At 50.0% G+C, this 19,284-nt stretch overlaps 1 protein-coding gene across 1 annotated transcript in view; it reads right to left on the reverse strand.

Moving 5' to 3' along the window:
• The window catches only part of LOC104161851 (pre-B-cell leukemia transcription factor 1-like), a gene marked incomplete at its 5' end in the record, with an annotated part of 25,200 nt that overhangs the window by 571 nt on the left and 5,345 nt on the right, over positions 1–19,284 (reverse strand). The window contains 3 exon segments of the mRNA XM_009700416.1: positions 6,878–6,967; positions 8,450–8,562; positions 16,413–16,572. Of these exon segments, the coding sequence (XP_009698718.1) occupies positions 6,878–6,967; positions 8,450–8,562; positions 16,413–16,572 (363 nt within the window).

The following is a 19,284-nucleotide window of genomic DNA, read 5'->3' on the forward strand; positions in this document are numbered from 1 at the left end:
GGCAAAGATGCCCCCTTGGGCTCCCCATCCCACCACTGACCGCAGGGCTCCATCAGTGAGATGGGGCCAGAAACAACTCTGTTGAAAACAGGGCTTTTGATAAATTGCAAGTGCTCATGGAAATTCTGTCCCTTAAAAAATACATACTTCTGCAGAAACCCTGAGCTCTGGTTCTTTGGGGTCTTTTTTACCCCCAAATAGGACCATTCCCCATACGGAAGGAGGAAAATAGCAAACACCTCACCCCAGCAAGCCCATCCTGGGACATTATCTGAACCCAGCTGCTATGAACATGCAAAACAAGCGATGGGTCCCGAGGGACCTATGAGCTGTGCCATGTTCCCCAGTATCACTCTATGTCCCTTCTCACCACCTTTCCAGGCACCCCACCTCTTGCGTGGTCCCTGTGCAGGGGAGAAGCCATCAGCACCAAGCCTTGTCACAGGGAAGACACGTTGCCCAAATACCCTTCCCACCACCGTGAAGGCTACATTCAGGGATTTGGGCCACCTCTCTGCTCCCAACACAAGAGCATTCCCCTCCTCGCTTTGCAGTAAAACCACAAACAAATTTCTGCTACCCCAGGGCTGGTCCTCCATGCTCCCCATCACCTCTCCTTGAGGGACTCCAAGCCACAGCGGAACGGAGGTGCCACCACCATATCCCACCCAAGGGTTCATACAACAGAGCATGGCAGACAACTCGTTTCTTCTCCTAAAAACAGAGGCAGAGCCAAATTCTCCAGCCTCTCAAGAGCAGGGCTACCGGAGGGCCCTGGCTGCTGCAGGCAGGAGCCGACAGCACACTGAAGCTGCTCCTCCGCGGTCACCATCCCCTTTGGAGATGAGCAGATGTCACACCCAACCTCCTCTGCTCGCTCTGACATTGATTCAGTGCTTGGCTAATTAATCCTTCCCCAACCACTGCCCAAGCTCGAGTCAGTAGCTGTTGCCATCCTGCTTTAGATGTGCCCAGGCTGCTTTGCCCTCTCTGGCTGCCTGTCCTGCTGCCTCCTGGCACAGGGCATCCACCGCTGGCCCCAACAGCCAGGATCCTGCAGACCTCCAAAGTGGGGTAAGGGTAGGAAAAGCCTCATCGCCCCAAGGCACTGAGCAGCCATCCGGGACTTGCTGGCAGGTCCGGCCGCCCGTGTGGAGAGGCAGCTGGGATGGGAGAAAAGAGTGGCCCACAGACGAGCCATGGGAATCCACATTTTGAGGTCTGAAATCACCTCGCAGCAGGACATATGCAAAGCAGAAAAGCCAGCGGTGTGCGCACACACACCGGGCTTGTGTGTTCTTCCATGCACGTGTGTTTGCACGCTCTCTTGTAAATGGGTTCAGGCAACAGCAAGGAAGACAGGAACCGCGACTTGAGCTTGCTAGCAGGTTAGCAAACCCTGCTCCACTTCACCTTGGGTGCAAGCATGAAACCAGACTACAGATGAACATTACGAGCCCCGTGTGCCCCCCCCCACCTGCAGAGCCCTCACCATGCCCACCACCCCCACCAGCTTCCAGCTGCAGCCGGGCTCTGACCCACCGTCCCTGCACTCCCCGAGATGCAATATCCACCCTTACACGTCTTGGACCGCTGCAAGAGGCAGCAATTACTGTAGATTATCAGCCCAACAATGACAGGCCGCGTAAAGAGAGACACAGAGCCAACTCCACCGCCCCGAGACTGGCATATTCAAGTACACTTAGGACATTAATAGCAATTTACGTGCCATCAGTGAGAGAGAACCACAATAGCTGTGCTGGCAGCCTCTTATTACCAAGCCTGTTATTTGTTGGAGTTACAAGCTATAATCACAACAGAAACTTTCAAAACCCTTATCTTCCGTGACGCACCAAATCTATTTCAGAGCCGTAATTGCTATGTCACCGGAGAGTTTGCTGCTTAATGCACTCAGATGCCATTTAGTGTTTGCAGGGTCATTACGGCGAGCGGGAGGGGGGAGAGCGGAGGGGGCTGTGCGGAGCAGGGCTCCGTCCCTATTGTGCTCAACTATTTTTAGCGAGGCTTTTGCGTGCCAGCCATGGTTGGAAGGAGCGAGAGGGAGAACGTCTTGCAGACAGTGACTATGGTGCCTCCATGTTTAGCACCCTGTGCCCCAAAATGCTGGGGAGCCCCACGGTACTCTAGATTGGGACTCAGCCTTCATGTGTTGCAGGAGTTTTTGCTACTGACGACCACCTCGGTGGCATCCAGTGGGAAGCCAAGAGGATGCTGGGAAGAGGCTGACCTGGATTGAGGCACCCTCCACAGACCTCACACCCTCCTGCTCCCCCAGCCTGGGAAGGCCTCAAGTTATAGGTCAAGCGGTGGAAAGGAGGCCCCAAGGTTGGCCATGACTTTATCATCTTGACGCCATCCTTTGGTACGGACAAGCCCTCCCGGAGGAGGCCGGATCCTTCCCCAGGCAGAGGGCAGGTAGGCACCATCCATGCTCATCCCTTTTATCCTGGAGTTCACCCTGTTGCTGCATGGACCAAGCCATGTGCAGGACGCATCTGATTCCATCCAGCTGGTCCTGCCTCTTTCTGAAGCAAGGAGATTCCTTGGGAGCTGACTGTGGTAAATCCCTTGGGATCTCCTTCAAAGACAAAGGAGTCTTCTGAGGAGGTGGCTGCTCCTCACAGACCCGCGGAGGAGCCCCTGCACAGAGCTGTGACTTCTCCTGGAGTGGCAGAAGCCAAAGACAGAGCAATGGTCTCCAGGACATCTCTTCAAATGTCACCTTCTGGTGCCAAAGCACAGGCAGAGCCTTGGTGGGTGTCCAAGTGGTGGAGCGAGCCCTGGTGATGAACTGCTGAAACAACTGAGTTTTGTGCCCGTTTCTGCAGGTCTCTCAGCATTTTTGTCACCTCCAGCAAGTCTGGCTGGCTCTCTGCCTGGGCCTCCTACGTGGGGCTGGGACATGATTTTTCTGCCAGTTTTTAACAGAGCCTTCTGTTTTGTACAGAGGCTGTCTCGACGTCCCACCTTCTGTGACAAAATCAATATCCCACCGTCGACAGGGCAGGGTGTCAGGTCAGCCTCCAAACACACCAGACACCTGCAAGTCTGACAGACTGGCAGTAGCCTCAAAGAGGTTGCAGACCTCTGAGCTTTTAAAAACTTGTATTAGGGTCTTCTTATGAGAGGTGCTGAAGCTCTCATTACACACCAGAGAACCCAGCCTTGTCTGGCCATCACTTCCCAAGGGTCACGGTGGCAAACTTCAGGACACACCAAGGCATCCCTAACAGATGGGGCTTGGGCACTGAAGCCCTGCCAGACCAGCTTCCATCTCCCAGCTCATGATCATGATGGTGAACCACAGCTTGCTGAGGAGCAGAGCAACAACTTTCTTTTCAAGGCCCAAATTCTTGGAAAGGGGTCTCAGCAAAAGCAAGGAGGTCTCACCTCCTCAGGAACTGGTGACCAGTGGTCCTTGCTGACCAGAGTGGATCAAAACTCAACGGCACAACCTTCCACTGAGCACCGCCATCGCGGCGACACATGCCGCACTGTGAATAGGCACAGCTCTGCACAACGGCACTTTTAAATCAAAAACCTTGCACTCTGATGAACTGTAAAAATAGCCGCTCATTTTAGACTTTTAAATGATCTATAAATTGAATTAAATAAAGTCCAAAAAGAAATTTCTGAAAGGTGTTTTGGTTTTTTTTTTTCAGATGATTATAGCTCATTTATTAATTAGCAGACAGGGGACCTAAAACACTTTGTGGATTTAGGGCCACGGGGCAAAGGCAGGAAGGGCAATGTTTTGGGTTGGGACCTTCCAAAGGATTACGGCAGTAAGGAGACAGCTTCTACTGAAACCCACCAGAACCTGGACATCTAAACGCTTTGAAACCCAAAGCCTCAGGGACCTCCAGCTGGGTACACACACGGACTCCCACAAACAAGCACTGTCCAGAGGGACCAGACACTTAAGTATGACCACACTCATACTTAATAGTGCAAAACCCCCAACCTCAAAGCCTGCAAAAAGGGCTGGAGCAGAGCCCAAACATCCCCTCCTTTCAGGTGTGGGGGGGTCCCTCCTTCTTCTCAGTGCTACGCAAGGCAGGGTACCCTCAAGACGGCTCCTGCCCCTACCATCCCTCCATCACCAAGAGCATCCCCATCCCTTGCTGAGATCAGCGCTGCCCAACCCGGTCCCCACCTGCAGAGGAGAGGGCGGCTGTTCTCACTCTGCCTCAGCCATCACTGCGGGTCACGGAGATTGCAATGGCTGGGACATCACCCATTATCCTGCTAACGATGCAGAACCAACTCCAGCCCTTTTCGCCCCGCGGAGTGGTCTGTCAGGCATCAGGCAGTGGAGCCATGGAGGGAATGGGGCTTTGGGTAGATTCCTGTCCTCAGCTGTCATGACTTACATGCATTTAAAAATTCATCCTCCATCAAGGAAGGCAAACCCCGAGCGTTGTCTCCCCTGCCAAGGTTTGCAGCGGTGGAGCTGGGCAACCTGCCGCTGACTTCCCAGCCCTGACGGGCTCCAGGGATGACTTAACCTCAGCCCCATGCAGACATCTTTGTGACAGGGCTCTTGACTAGGTTTCAGCTCATCTCCTTCCAGCAGCTCACGGGGGTGTTTGGGTGATGCGGGGACGGCAGTTTTCTGTATCACTAACAGCTTTCCTCCACTGCCCTTCCTCGGCATTAAAGGGTTCAGGGAAGAGGCAGGGAAGCCCTGCCTGCTACAAGACACCCACCCTGCCTGCACTGAGCAGCTCCCCAGGACCCTGCCCAGGATCAATGCTCACTGGATGGCAGCCACACTTCAGGGATGGACAAACTGAGGCCCCTCAAGGACCTAGCTAACGGGAAGACATTAAGTGACAACAAAAGCTACAGGGAGAAGCACGCTGCCTGGGATACAGGAGAAGCAAAACATTTGGGGACAGAGAGACAACCCAGAAGATGCTTCCTGAACTATCTGCTCAGCTCTGGCCTCCCTGTCTTGCTCCCCATGCCTACTGCAGTTTTATGGGGAAACATCCCCAAACCCAAGTGGTTTCTTTGCCCACTTGCCACCCTGCCCCTTTCTGAACAACCTCCAATTCAGGCCAGTTTGGGCTCCTTCCCTCCCTGAGGAGCCATCGGATGCCACCATGCCAGATCCCCATTTGGGAAGCGCACGGGCGACTGAGCTGCTCTCAGGTCACCAGTTCCCAGTGCTGCTCGTGGTAATACTGGTTCTGCCATTACCACGGTCAGAAACACCAGCCCAGCTCTTCTTGTCCTATTCAGCTTTTGAGTTTCCACTACCTCTTTCTTCTCCTCTCCCCCATCGCTCCCTCCGTGCCTTGTAATCCCTGGCAGCAAGTCTCCCCCCCAAATTTTGGCTTAACCCAGTCCACTGTTATTTTCCAAGCCAACTGCAACCATAATCAGCTCAGCCTCTTTCCTTGGGGGTATTTTAATTTATACAAAAGTATCATCTCTTATCATGATCAGCCTGCGATTCATTTACTCTCTAAGTATTAAAAAGCCAGAAAGGGAATAAATTCAGCACACGGAGAAATTAATGCGGAACGATAGGCTCTTTCATGTGGCATTTCCAAGCGCCGTTTTTGCAACGGGCTTATGCAACGAGACATAATTATCTGCACATGTTCAATTACATTACTTCACAAATCCTCCCTGCCTCTGCCTCCTGACGTCAAGCCGCCCACTAAGCCCCTGCGCCCGCAGGAGAGGGGAGCATAGCCCCCCGTCCCGCTGCACCCCTCTCCCTGCACTCTCTCCCTGCACCGGCGGTGGCCGCTTGCATGCCGATGGCCCGAAGATGGTCACGTACAAGGTGACAAATGGCACAAGTCTTGGCCGGGAGGGTGACAGGACTGGACGGTGCACCCCGCTGGGGTGCTCGGCTGCAGGACCACCATCCCATCTGGATGATCACCACCTTCCTGCCCAGTCTGAGACCACCCCACCTCAACCTTCAGCCTCCTCAATAGGGATGGTGGCAGCCAGCCATGTCCAGGGCCAGTCGCCCCCTCCTCCGAGCCACCCCGGACACCACTGCCACCACCCACTCGGCGCTCACAGCCTCCTTTTCCAGGCTGCCCTCTTCTCCCAGCTTGCTGTCACCGCCGCTGAGATGGCAGACGATTGATCTGAGAAATGAAGTTGGATTGCTGTCCCGAATCTACACTGGGTTCTCCTTGTGTGTGTCTGATCGATTTCCCCCTGTGCGACACAGCTTGTCGCTACGCATTTTCATGCTAGTCAGAACCCGCCAGCGCACCCAAGAACAAGGAGAAGATGCTCCAGAGACCGCCCTCCCCCTCGCATCCTCCCCCAGTCCAGTTGGGCGAGGTTTTCTTGGGTTGACGTTGGCTGGCTTTGGGTTTTTTTTTTTCTCCTTTTATTTGCAATCGTTATTGCCGCCAACCCCATCGCCGCCGTGCTTTCAGATGCCGACTAGAGGTGGGTTATTTTTAGATGGTTGTTCCGGGATAGTGCCATTGGCCTCCGCATGGAGCCACCTCTGGACTGGGGCGTTTGCCGTGACATTCCCCACCGTGGTTACACGAGGTGTCACCTGTTTAGCAGCTCCTCTCGGCCGAGCGCGTGTGGCCGCAGGTGCCAGGCAAACGCTGATCGGCTCTGACAGTCCTAGACGCCAGCTGCCTGCACAAAGCCTGCCCGGTCGCCACTTTTTTTGTGGGCAAAGCTCTGCCGTTGGCATGACCGATACAGAAGCAATAAACTAGGTGACCGTAAAAGCAAAGACAAGTCCTACTAAGTGGCATTCTGAGCCCTATGGCTTTGAAATAATTGGTAGTGAGAGAACAAAAATGAAAAAAAAAAGAAAGAAAAATAAAACAAGAACCCGAGCCTATTTTTTTCTTACACTGATGCCCTGCGGACTATACATCTGACTTGCTGCGAGTCCGTCACTGTATCCTCCTGTCTGGCTGATAACATGGCGAAGGGTATCCACCTAAACAGACCAACGACAACAAAGACACAAATTAGAGTGAATGAAAGGTTAGTGGGCAAAGCCGCTTCAGTTCATCTTTGGCAAGATCAAAACAAGCAAACAGCAATAATAATAATAAAAATAAAGATATATATTTGAAGAGAGGTAAAAGAGAACTGCAGTTGGTCTTGCGGTGAGAGCCAAGCCAGAGGAGTGCTCCTGCCTCCCTCGCCACCCTCCACCTGCCCCGGCGACCCCGTCATGCTCTCCTGGGCCCCAAGTCTTTTGACAAAAAGAGTGGAGAGGGAGAACAGCGTGGTAAGCGTGGGGTGGGACCTCCTGAAGTATAATGCTGCGGCTGGCTCCACCATCGTGCTCGAGGACCCACGTTCCTACCCCTACCCCCTTCCACCCTTCAGCCCCAATGTGCCAGGAAGCCCACGGCAGTGGAAGGAAATCCTTGGAGTCAGCCGAGTGCCTTCATTTCAGAGGGTCCAGAAAAAGAACATACCTACCATGGCAAAGGCACCGACAGGTCTCCTCTGGGTGCCTCGTTCCTCTCCCTCCACTCCCCCAGCCCAGCCCCGGCAGCGGTACGTGTGGCGAGCACGTCTCGTCGCCCACGGATGACACGCTTGCTCTGCGGCCAGCACTGCGAGGGGAGCAATCTCGGCTTTAGAGAGCTCTCCTTGCCCGATGCAGAAGTGTCAGAGTGGCTGTCGTCTCTCAACACAGCCTTGTATAGAGCCTTAGACACCAGAGAGTGGACTCATGGCACATCTGGACATCGGATGGGAGGTGGGAGATTCGAGTGAGTTCCTGGTTATTTTTAATTCTTTCTTTTTGCCCAAAACATGGGTTGACATTTCAGTAACGCTGCTCAAAGCTCCCTCGTTCTGTCTTGTTGGTGTGTACATGGGTGGTGTGAGTGCCTGTGCTTTGGGGAGATGGTGAAGGGTGGCTTTTAATTAAAAAAAACTTTAAAAATCTAGCTGTGTATTTGAACATTTCTTGCCTCTCAGCAGACACCTGGTTCGGTATCAAAGGAGTAAGTGGAAGCCTTGTAAAACGAGACACCAGTCCAAACATCTGGCCCCTTCCCTTGGAAAAATAAAGCAAGCAGAACCTAAACCTCAGCTGCTCTTGTTTGAGTTTGTGCCTGTTCTCCGAAACCTCCTCTCCTCCTAGTATGACTATCAAGCCAGAGCCAAATGCATTCACAAAGTGTGGGCAAGTCTCCTCAAGACCATGGTTGTTGGTTTGGTTGGCTGTTTGTTTTTGGTTTCTTTTGGATTGATTTTTTTTTTTGGTGGTTGTTGCTGTTGCTTTTTTTTTGGTTGGTTGGTTGCTTTTTCGGTTTGGTTTGCCTTTTTCAAGTGTTGGTTGGTTCATTTGTGCTGGTTGAGATTTGCTCTTTTCGGACGGGAGGGAGAAGTGCCAATACAATCAAAGGCTCCTCCAACACTAATGCATTCACTGGCAGTACATCGGATGGGTCCCTACCTGTGACTGCACGTTGGCTCCAACCTGGGCCCCTTGGTAAGAATCCCCATTGAGAGACTGCACGCTCATGAACAAATCTCCAGAGTTTGACATGTTAAAAGAACTGGAAGAACCTGGAAAGGAAAGACTGAATCACAGAAAGGAAAAAGATCCACCCCATGACTCTCAGCCAAGAGGAAGGAACAACATGCAAAGCAACCACAAAAACAAAACACACAGTCAGGTTAGTAGTATGAAGAACAGAGCAAGCAAAAAAAAGGATGCACTCTTGAGGTTATTCAAAGCCACATGTTGTTACAGCTCAATGCCAAGAACATTCTTCAACAGCTCCTCAGCTGGAGGAAGGACTCTTCATGCTTTCAACCGAGACAAACAACACCCAGCCTAGAGGACTCGGACAGCGCTTTCCCTTCATTTCAGGGCATCAAAATCCTCCACGCAGTTTTGAAAATCTCGGTTGTTGGAGGTGTCCACCCAGCAGACTGCACTGGAGAACAGAATTACCCAAAGAAGCCTCGCTATCGAGACTTTTGAGCAGGGCGAACCAGGCCCATGCTATTGCTGCTTCTGAGAAGCTCAGATCAGGGAGGGTAAGTCTACACCGCACGGCTCTCTGCAGGGCGAGCACATCCAGGCACCATCCAGTTCCACGGCCGGAGCTCCTGCTGAGCCACCGGGAGCTCTGCGAGGGAGCGGTGCGTGGGTTTGCCTTCAGGACATCAGGAACCCATCCCTGGTGGGAACTGCAGCACACCAGGAACCAAGGCTCACAAAATCGTGAAGGCACCTGGGCTAGAATCCCAGTGCCCATCATGTTGGCAAATGTCTTTCATCGTGATGGGCCATGAGAGAACGCCAGGGTGTCACAGCCCTTCCGGGCCAGCTGCCCCAGAAGAACGAGCTCTGTAAGCAAATTCCCCACTGCATGCACCAGTCGCCAATGTTACGCTAAAAAAATGATAACGGTGAAGACAACTGGGTGGGATCAGGAGGAAAAAAAAACCACAAATGAAAAGAAAAAAAAAAAATCCCGTCTTCATAGAAAAAAGGCTTTCTGCTTCCAGCTTTGAGATATCTGAGCATCTCCTCAACTACTGAATGGGAGAAACAAACCCATCACGTAACTGGAAGGTGGGGAAGGAGGGAGGGGGTTAAAAATAAATCAAAAGGTTTTATGGGATTATTTCAGAACTTATCGTGCAGATCAGCGCGTTAAGTGTGAGACAGCTCAACGTGCAAGGTTTGGTTATATACATGACGTTAGCCTTGGAAAGGAGAGACTTCAGGGGCCCAGGTCAGCTACGCTTTCAGCTCCAACCCCAAATACACTCTCGTCATCTCCACCGCCACTTCCAACTTGGAAGACTGGCAACCACAGTCCTGGTGGAATTGCCCAACTATGGCTCATGCGTATGCTCTGAGAAACGCCTGGCAATCCCCCTCCCCTTTGCTGGAGAGGGAAGAAACACTCTGGACAGACCCCAGCTCTGCCCTGGAGGTGGACAGGGAAGGTTCCTCTGAAGGAAGCCACCCCCAAGAAAGGTCAAGGAGCAGGTGGGAGGTCTATGCTGGAGACTTCATGTTCATTAAACTCCCTGCTGCTCCTTTTGCAACTGGCTCTTCTGTCAGGTGCTGGCAACTCTCAGAATTGAAGGAAAGCAGAAACATCACCGCTGCATACAACGCCCAAGACAGTCAAGAAAAGACTCATCCCCAGCACAGTGAGTCTTGCATCAGGACCCTCCCACGAATGCCTGAAAAGAGCAGAGCCAGGAATAGCTCATTGTGCTCACTGTCAACCCTGCCCAACCTGTTCCAGAGAGCAATCCCACAGCTCTACATAAAATAACCGGGACTAGTCAGAAGGCAGCTGTAACCATCACCTCCTCTGCTCAGCTGGCAAAGGGTTCCTGTCACTTCCCAACCTCTCAGGTTACTCGCTATTTTAAAAGCAAAAAACCTAGGGAAATGAGCTGGCGGACTGAGGACAGCCCACCCTGACATTGCTCAACTTTAAGTGTGAAGATGGGCACTTTTCACATACACAAAGATGCTTCCTATCCGGTCTTCTGAATGATGGCTTTGACCACCGGCATAAAAGCAACAGGGCAGTAACGTGGCTTCGTACTCCTGCAGTGGCTGAGAACCACAGGACTTTGCCGCCACCGCTCACAAGAAGCAGAGAACGTTCTCCTGCTCTTTTAAGGTGAGCAGAAACCTCTGAGATCACCAAATAGTCAGTGGCAGAGCTGGGAAGAGGACTTGGGAATCCCTGAGCACCTGCCAAGGCACCGCTATCGCTCTGCCCCAGTAGAGCAACATTTCATCCCACCTTGCCCTACCAAAAGAAAACTGTAACAGTAATAACAAATAAAAATGCCATAAACTTAACTGATATTTTACCAAAACTTAACAAACCTGGCCGTAAAATTGAGACCGGGAGGGAGGAAATAAAAATAAACAAACAGCCACAAACTCTAGTTCTGAAGAGTGTCGGTGTCTTGGAAATCATGAGGAGCGCTGGAGATGTCACTTACAAGATATACACTGCTATTGGCACAGGGTATTTTTACAATATATGTGCATATCTAAACGGTAAATATGTCTTGCCGCTGATGTGGATACAAAGATAAATATGCGCATACCAATGGCCCCACACGTACGGATGCATTTGTATCAGAGCCGTAATTGCAGAGAGTCCTTTGCGCTGCCGCTCTGCTGCTTCAGCACTCCGCTGCCTGTGTACTAGTCACGTATGAAAATTATGACGGCCTAAAGTCTCAGAGACATGGCTAAGAGGGGCTGATGCACTGAGGTGGGAGAGAGGGCAGGAATGTGAAGAGCACTGAAAATTAAGACTCTGGTATCCTCCACGGAGACACGATCCGGGAATACAAGGCAAATCCTTCCACTGGAGGAGGCTCCATCATAAATCTAATCTGTCCCTCTGAAAGGTTTCATTGTGAACATACCAAAGGTCTTCGGTGGTCATAATTTGATCTAGGGCTCCTCAAGAACTGAGAGGTAACGACCATCTTTGAGCTTGTGAACCCAGGAGGAAAGGGCTCCGAGTTTGGCATGAAGTCCCTCGATACTATTGTGTGTAGACAAAAAAAAAACCCAAACCACACCAGAAAAACAAACACTTTTCATAACTTGTAGCAGTGTGGAACACTGGTTCATCTTCAGACATCTTATCAAATCCAAGACCTATCACCACTATTCCTTAGTGCTGAGTTTCTATCAGGTCACCACCAGCTTCAGAAAGAGTGCTAGAGATGTTTAAACAAGCTATGGCAGTCAGATCTTGCCACTGGCTGAAAGCCTAAATCAAAACAATGCCTGCAAAGAGATCTCTTTCACTCCTAACATTTCTGATGAGCAAAACCTACTTCAAGTTTGCTTCCAGTTCAAAAATCCTCACAAGCTTGACTGTTGGTAGTTCTTGCACCACTTCTCCAGTTCTTCAGAGAGCTGCTTCTCCAGCTTCTCTATTGTCTTCTCCAATGTGCTGACAGTCTCAACTTCCACCTCAAATCTTCCAGGACCTCTAACAAATCCTTTTCTCTAAAGTATCCGACAATTCAAACAGCATCAAGAATAAACAAACATGGTAAGTGTTCACTGGAGCTGAAATCAAGCCATCCTCATCTGCTGCCTCATACCACCTACCACCAATGAGATGGAGATCCAGCACACTGAACCACTGAAGTCAACTTTGGTCATGTATGCAAGACTCCTAGTTGAAGTCAATGGCAATGACATATATGCATTGAGAGGACTGAATTTATCTGCCCTGTAACTTTTCCTTGTGTTTCTACCATGGTGACAGATGAGGGAAGAACTTGATGGACCACGTAGCTCCTCAGTTGGACAAAGCCACCAAGTTTGACAGCAGGTCTAAAAGCCTGAGATGATCCAGCAGGTCATCTGTTCTTTTTCACTTGCCAACCAACACTGAAGACAGCAAGACCACGAGCAGAACAGCCCCTCTGCTGAAGTAGGGTGCTCTCCAGTGCTGTGCTCCGGACAAGTGATTGCCACAAGTGGAGGAAGCACATTTCCAGACAGCATGATCCCTTCCATCAGCAGCTTTGCAAGAAGATTTTTACAAAACAAAAGGGTGAGCAGGAAAAAAAAACAGTTTAGGACAATTTTGGCTGCTCTGCATGGAAGATTTCACTGGATGTCATCACCTGTGTGTGGCCCTTGAGGACTTTAGTTGGCAAAGGGGTCTGCCCACATAAAATAGCTTTCATTTGCCATGTGGTTTTTGTGCTGAGATTGTCCAGGCAATCAAAGTGAGGATGGGGAGTTGTTAGCCCAAATGAGCCAGACATCTCAGCTTATTTGAACATCTGGCTGATAAAGCCCAACTGTGCGTATTCAGGATGAAAAGGTGTTTGACATTCAGGCCTGGGTGACTGAGGATGGGGGACCCCGCTTTGAACATGCCAGATGGCTAGACAGATGCAAACCTTGCCCTTGTCAACGTGTGGCCAATCTCTTTGACTGACTGTAGCCATTCACCGATCTCCGGTAACATGGGTATCAATGCAGAGAACAGATGGGCCTGCGTAGCCACAGCAGAAATGAATTTAGCTCCTGTCCCAAGTCCCATCGCATCCAGTTCCACCTTCTCTTCCAACATCATGGCCCTCCAGGGACTACATTGCTGGTCGTTTCTTTCTCATGACCTGTCCTCTGCCTACTGTCTTTCTTTCCACATGCCCTACAATGTATTTAAATGAGGAGGTCCTACAAATTCCCAGCAAATCCTGTCTTTGTTCTGGCTCCTTCCTCACCAAAGTCTGAGCCAATGATCTGAAAACAGAAAGAAGTCCATGGTGTAAAAGGAGAGATATCATCCATCTTAGTCCTTCACCTCTTCATCCACTTCCACATTCCTCCCAGGGCAATTCAGCACATCAGGATGGCTCACGGCCCTTGACACTATCCTCCAAATCTTTCACAGACAGGTATTTCAGACCTAGCATGTACAGGTGTGCTTCTTGCTGCTAGTACCTACAGGGCAACCTGAAGCAGGGGAGGTACCACGACTCCAGATGTCCTCGGGACGTGCCTTTGCCCCACAGTGTGACAATGCAGAGATGCTTGACTGAGGTGTTACATCCGCAGGTGTCAGCTGGGGAAATCTCAACCTGGGATGCCACTGTTGGAGATAAAATTCTGAGGCCCTTCCACTTGTCTTCTCAGGAGAGGACTTACAAGGACATCCAAATCCACTATCTCTGCAAGCTGACCCAGAGACTACTGCAGTGCTGACAGCAGGGCCTCCCCTGCTGCAGCGTACAGGGAGGGTGGTGGGATCTGGGCCAGGTTAGAAACACTTTCCTTCTAGCAGAAAAAGGACCTCCATGGCCCGCGAGCTCCCCTCGCACTGATGTGCTGCTTTAGCAGTGCCGGCATGTTATGCACCTGAAAAGAGGTCAATGTTTCTGGAGTGCAGATGAGTGAGCCAGAAAGAGGACCCAGGAGCTCAAGTCTTACCCGTTAATAACAAGACTGTTTGTCCTTCCTTGAAAGCGTAGTGTTATCCAGGGATTATCTCAGCTGTTTACTGCAGGGTACTGGCCAATTTATCTTTGAAATAGCCGTGTTGCTGCCTGCAGGGAAGGCGAAGAAACAGCCTCGCACCGGAGAACTATTTAACTGGGCAGGCACTGGGGAAATGCCTATTCAACTACACACAGGCCAGATCCAAACCCATTTAAGCAATCTGAAGCTCTTCCCTTGCTGTTCCAGACCTTTGGATCTGACTCCAGTTGAAGAAAGAGGAAAAGAAGGAAAGCTGTGTCTCTTTGGTCCAAGCTGATATGGACTGCAGGAGAGCATCACAGGCATCAGGCATCTCCCTCGACACAGGCAATTCTGCTCTCTACCCTCCATCCAGCCTTTTCTACTGGGGGGTGTTAACGTCAAGAGACCCCACCTGACCAGGTATTTCCAATGAGCTGTTTGGAAAGGATGACATTTTTAAAACTGCAGCTAAATCTTTAGCAGTTCAAACAATGGAAGGAAAAGGGAAAGAAAAAAAAAACCACAAACAAATCAAAAAGAAAAGAATCAAACAAAATTCCTGCAAACCATCTGTCCCTGCAAAACTCTGCCGCACCCACCTGAGCCCTCTGAGCACCTCAGTCGAGTCAAAGCAGCAGCACAGCTCGCTCACCGGCAGCCTGGGTGAGGAGGAGGTGGGAGAGATGCCTCCCAGCAGGATTTCTGACCTGCAACCCAAAGCTGCAGCACCTCTACTCTAGGTAGCTCTGGGGGGCAGACCCCCAGCAAGTAACACATCCCCTGAAAATGAAGGGGTTGTGTGTAGGGTCTTCTCTCCAATTCCCAACTGAATAAGCCTTCTACCACTTGCTGCTGTGCAAGCCGGCGACATGAGCCCCTGCAAGGTGTGGACGAGCTCCCCAGCACAGAGCCATCAACCACCGCTGACCACATTAGCTCATGGGTAATGGACTGCCTTTGCCTTCCCCCTGGGGGGCTGGTTTGGGAAATCAGCCAGAGATCCACACCAGTGGCTTCTCCCCTTGTTTGACCCCTGGCTCTTCACTTTCCACTCAAATCCTCCAGATCTGGGGATGCTTCTGGGGTGCAATTCCTCTGATACCTGTCACAGGCAGGGTTGCGCTCACTACAGAAGCATGTCCTGACAGCGAGCAGCATTTGATCTAAACGATGATCACTACGTGATCTTTAAGGTCCCTTCCAACCAAACCATTCTATGATTCCATGATTTGCATGCTGTACCACTGGCGGTCTACTTAACATCCAGTTTCTCCTGCTGCCCACCATCCTCTTTGCTTCCCCACTGTTTCCTTCCTCTTAGTAGCCTACCTGATAACTGCAAGCATCACGCCCCAGTGAAAGGGTACTATGAGCAGACACCAAGCTCAAAGGCACAAGAGTGGCACATTCCCACTCTCCCTCCCACCCCTAAAAAGAAAACAGGCACACAGATATTCGCATGGATAACGAAGTACATGGCATCCACAAAGTTCTCTTTTTTCCTTCCTTTTAAACAAATCCCAATTTTCCATCGCTCTTGGGAGCAGAGCACAACCAGTCGGCCGCAGGCTGGGATCATTTTTGGGTTGGCCATCCTTATAGCAGGCACCACACATGAACTAAGCATCGTTCTCTAGCAGAGGAGTTGAAATCTGGGCAAGGTGCTCTGTGCCTTTGACCCTCAAAACAAGCAAATGGAAACCACAGCAAACGGGCAGCAAAGGGGGAAAGGGAAGGGAACGACCCATGGATTTCCCTGGATCGCACTGACACAAAGAGAAAATAAAATTCACACAGAGCAGACTCTTGCAGGTGATCCAGATACTGTCATGTAAGCAATCAAAGGTAACCACAACAGAAATAAAATCAAAGGATAAAAATCTACCCAAAACAACCCCCAAAATGGCAGGAGTTAGGACATCCCAGAAATGCTGGGTTTTATCCATTAGGGCCACTCATGCTTTCAGCCCCAGTGAAATAAAATCATTATGCAACAACTTTTAAATTATTTTTTTTCTCCCCCAAAGTGCAAGCAATCCCAGCAACTTTTTTCAGATCATTTTTCTTGTTTTCTCTTTGCCATCCATGCATATAACCCCCAACGTGGCACCGTCAGTCACAAGGTCTGATCATATCGTTTCTCCAACAAAAAACAGAACAGGGAAAGGGAAGACAAAAAAAAAAAAAAAAGAAAAAAGGGGAAAAACAGAGCAAAGAAAATAAAGTACCCCCCACAAAACAACCCCCAAAACCAAACCCATCTCTTTTGGTTTTTTAAAAGACCACAAAAGTGAGCCAACCAAAACCAGAAAATAAAAATTGAAATAACCAAAAGGAGAAAATAAAAGAGAGATTAGAAGGAGGGGGGAAATGAACAAAAAAACGAACACTAACAACCCAAAATAAAAAAACAAAAACTAACCAGCTGAATTGGGAGTTGAGGGTGAGTTAGCCTGGCTTCCATGGGCTGACACATTGGTAGCCGTGACAGCCGTTTTGGCAGCATAAATATTGGCTTCCTCTTGAAATTTACCTATGTTCTTCTTGTACCGGATTCTCTTATTTCCAAACCAGTTTGATACCTAGAGCGAGTTTAAGAGAAGAGAAAGACGTTAACGTTTCAGCTCTGGCAAGTGCGGCTGGGTGAGGAAGTTGGATTAGTTCAGGCTAAGCAGTGCATATTCTTTCCCCCCCACCCCGTTTTCCTACCCATGAAGGAAGCACCTTCTACCCGCACGTGCCACACCAAGAAAGATGATGGGACCCCCCTTGGGAGCACTAGGTTTGTGCAGATACATCTGGTTCCTCTATGGATGGGATGTTCACTAAGGGGATGCTCCATAGGAACCGCTAGACCCATGCCACGAAAATATCAGATGGGTTTAAAAAACCCTGAAAAGTCAAATGACCCCGAAAATTGTAAAATTTGGAAACAGGTATGTGTCATTTTGGAACTTTTTACCTGACTCCTCCTCGGTATCTCTTTGACAGGGACAGATGCCCTCATTCCCAGATGCCCCTTCTCCTCCCTTTGGAGAAGTCAGTGTGGCTTTCAGGGAGAACACCCCAAAAAATTTACGCAGGCCTGGCTGACACATAAAATTGCCTTGATATCACTGAAGCTCTTCTTTTGATCCATTTGAGTGAAATCAGTGCAAAAGGCTACAAGTGCATGCTCTTCAGCCAGCTGAACTTGGCTTTGCATAGTTTAGCATGAGTCACTACATAAAGCGGGAGCTTCAGGGGAAGGATGAGCACAGGGCTCATCGTAAGACCTACCTTTGGTCCCAGGGAACAAGTGTGTCCCTTGGAAAGGGGCAGGAGATGCTTCTACTGTGTTTGCCCAGAGACCAGTATGGGTCTGATGTGTTCAAGTGCCTACAAGTATGCTGAATAGGGCTAGTGGATTTATTTTTAAAAAAACAAGAAGCAGGATGAACTTCTTCCCAAGTCATGGGGGTGGTTGAAAATGATGGGCCAGATCTGAAGGCAGAATGAAGCGGTGCAGCTCTGCTCATGCCAGTCCTGGCAAAAACTGTTTCCCTGTGTTCGCTGCAGGGCAATGCATGAACCTCAGAAAGCCTCACGGAGAGGTCCAAGCAGTGATCCTTGCAGACTGTCAGGGTGATACCCTGGGATCAGCAGTACGAATGCTTGAGAGAAAGGTCACTTGGACAACCTGTCAGGTGTCAGGATAAAAACCCCAAAGTTTGCATGTCAGAGGTTCAGCACAGTGACAGCATAACTCTGAAGTCTGCAAAACCAGGCTGGGGTATCTGGCCACAACTGCTTCCCAGGGAAAATGTCAGGGTACTTCCTGAACCATCGTGAACTCAGCGTTCCCAAAATCCCGCTCAGTACTCTGCTGATGATAATCCTGTTTGCTTGTGGGCACTATGTCGCACTGCGCAATTTCAGAGAAGACGTGGAAAACATTCAACCTACAGTTTGGGAAGCAGCTCTCAGCTTCTTCTTCGACAACACTGAACACAGAGAATCAGGGGAATGTCTTCCTACATGCAGGTCTCTAAGCAGAAGACATCTTCCAGTCGCTACTGACCTTGTTTGAAAAAGCTCACCAGAATGAGGAGAATGGGCAAATGCCAGAAGAAGCTGTAACTCTCCCAGAAGAGCTCCAACACTCCTAGGATTGCTTGGAGCCGCAATCTTGAGCTAGCAGATCAGCCTCTTTGGTGGGACTTCAAGGACATTGTCCCTTTGCTTGCTGATGAGCAAGTACATCAGTGCTCCCTCTCCCTTCCAAAAGGACTGTCCAAGCACCAAGACACAGAAGACAACAGTGACTTCATCCTGGGAAGCTCATGATTTTTTCCTCATCTTAGGGAAATTGTTTTGGCTTGGGTGCCGATAACTGAAACCCATATGCTTTTATTCCTATGATTGCTTTCTATCTGCAGTGCTCCTAGAGCATTCAGCAGCTTCTACACAGAAATGGCTTCATCCACCAATTTACTTGCTACTGAGCTGCAGTATCCAATCCTGCGCTGTTGCAGAGCAGGAAAAAGAAAATATAAGCTGCAGAGACTCCTGGGAGGCAAAAGGCAGGTAACTCAGAGCAGCACACAACCCAGATCTGGGAGCCAACATTTAGATGGCACCAGAAGCAGGTGCTGTTTGCAAGGAGCTCCATTCCACTTCGTGGTTCAGCTTTCTCATTAGTGACAATGTGCTCCTTCGTGATCTTCCCACTTGGCCATCTCTCTAAAACAGCTCTTCTGGCTACAAATGTTGGAGCCGCTGGGTGAACTCTGAGTGCCACAGGGAAGGAAGTCAGGATGAACGGCCACCATAAACAATCTTCATCTTAAAACCCGTGAAGCAAAGAACCTGCTTACCCCAGTCAGCCTTTGAGTTCAGATCAACCCTGCTCATGACTTGCACAGATTCATGTTGTCCCATGTTCCTACTTAGCCTCAGCAAAAACAGAGACTTGGATGTGTGTTTGCCTCTACCTTCTTTGGATGAAGAAGTGAGGGAGATCCTGGAGAGAGGCACAAAGCAGCCTTGATACAGCACAGTTACTAAGTGTAGCATTTCTCCCGGGCATTTTCTCTTTGCGAGGGAAAAGTTGTAAGTGTGAACAGATGAATTAAAAGCGAGAGGGGAAGCATCAGGACAGCTGTAGTTCTACTTAAGTCAATATGTGCTGTCTCTCATACGCAACTCTGGACAGAATCAACGTTTGGGTCTTCTAACCCAGGGGATGTAATCGGAGTCACTCAGCAGGCATTCAGCATGGTGATGACACCTAGCCTTGGATGCTGTTGCTCCTG

This window comes from Cariama cristata, unplaced genomic scaffold (genome assembly GCF_000690535.1).
Source record: "Cariama cristata isolate BGI_N322 unplaced genomic scaffold, ASM69053v1 scaffold15345, whole genome shotgun sequence".
Lineage (NCBI taxonomy): Eukaryota > Metazoa > Chordata > Aves > Cariamiformes > Cariamidae > Cariama > Cariama cristata.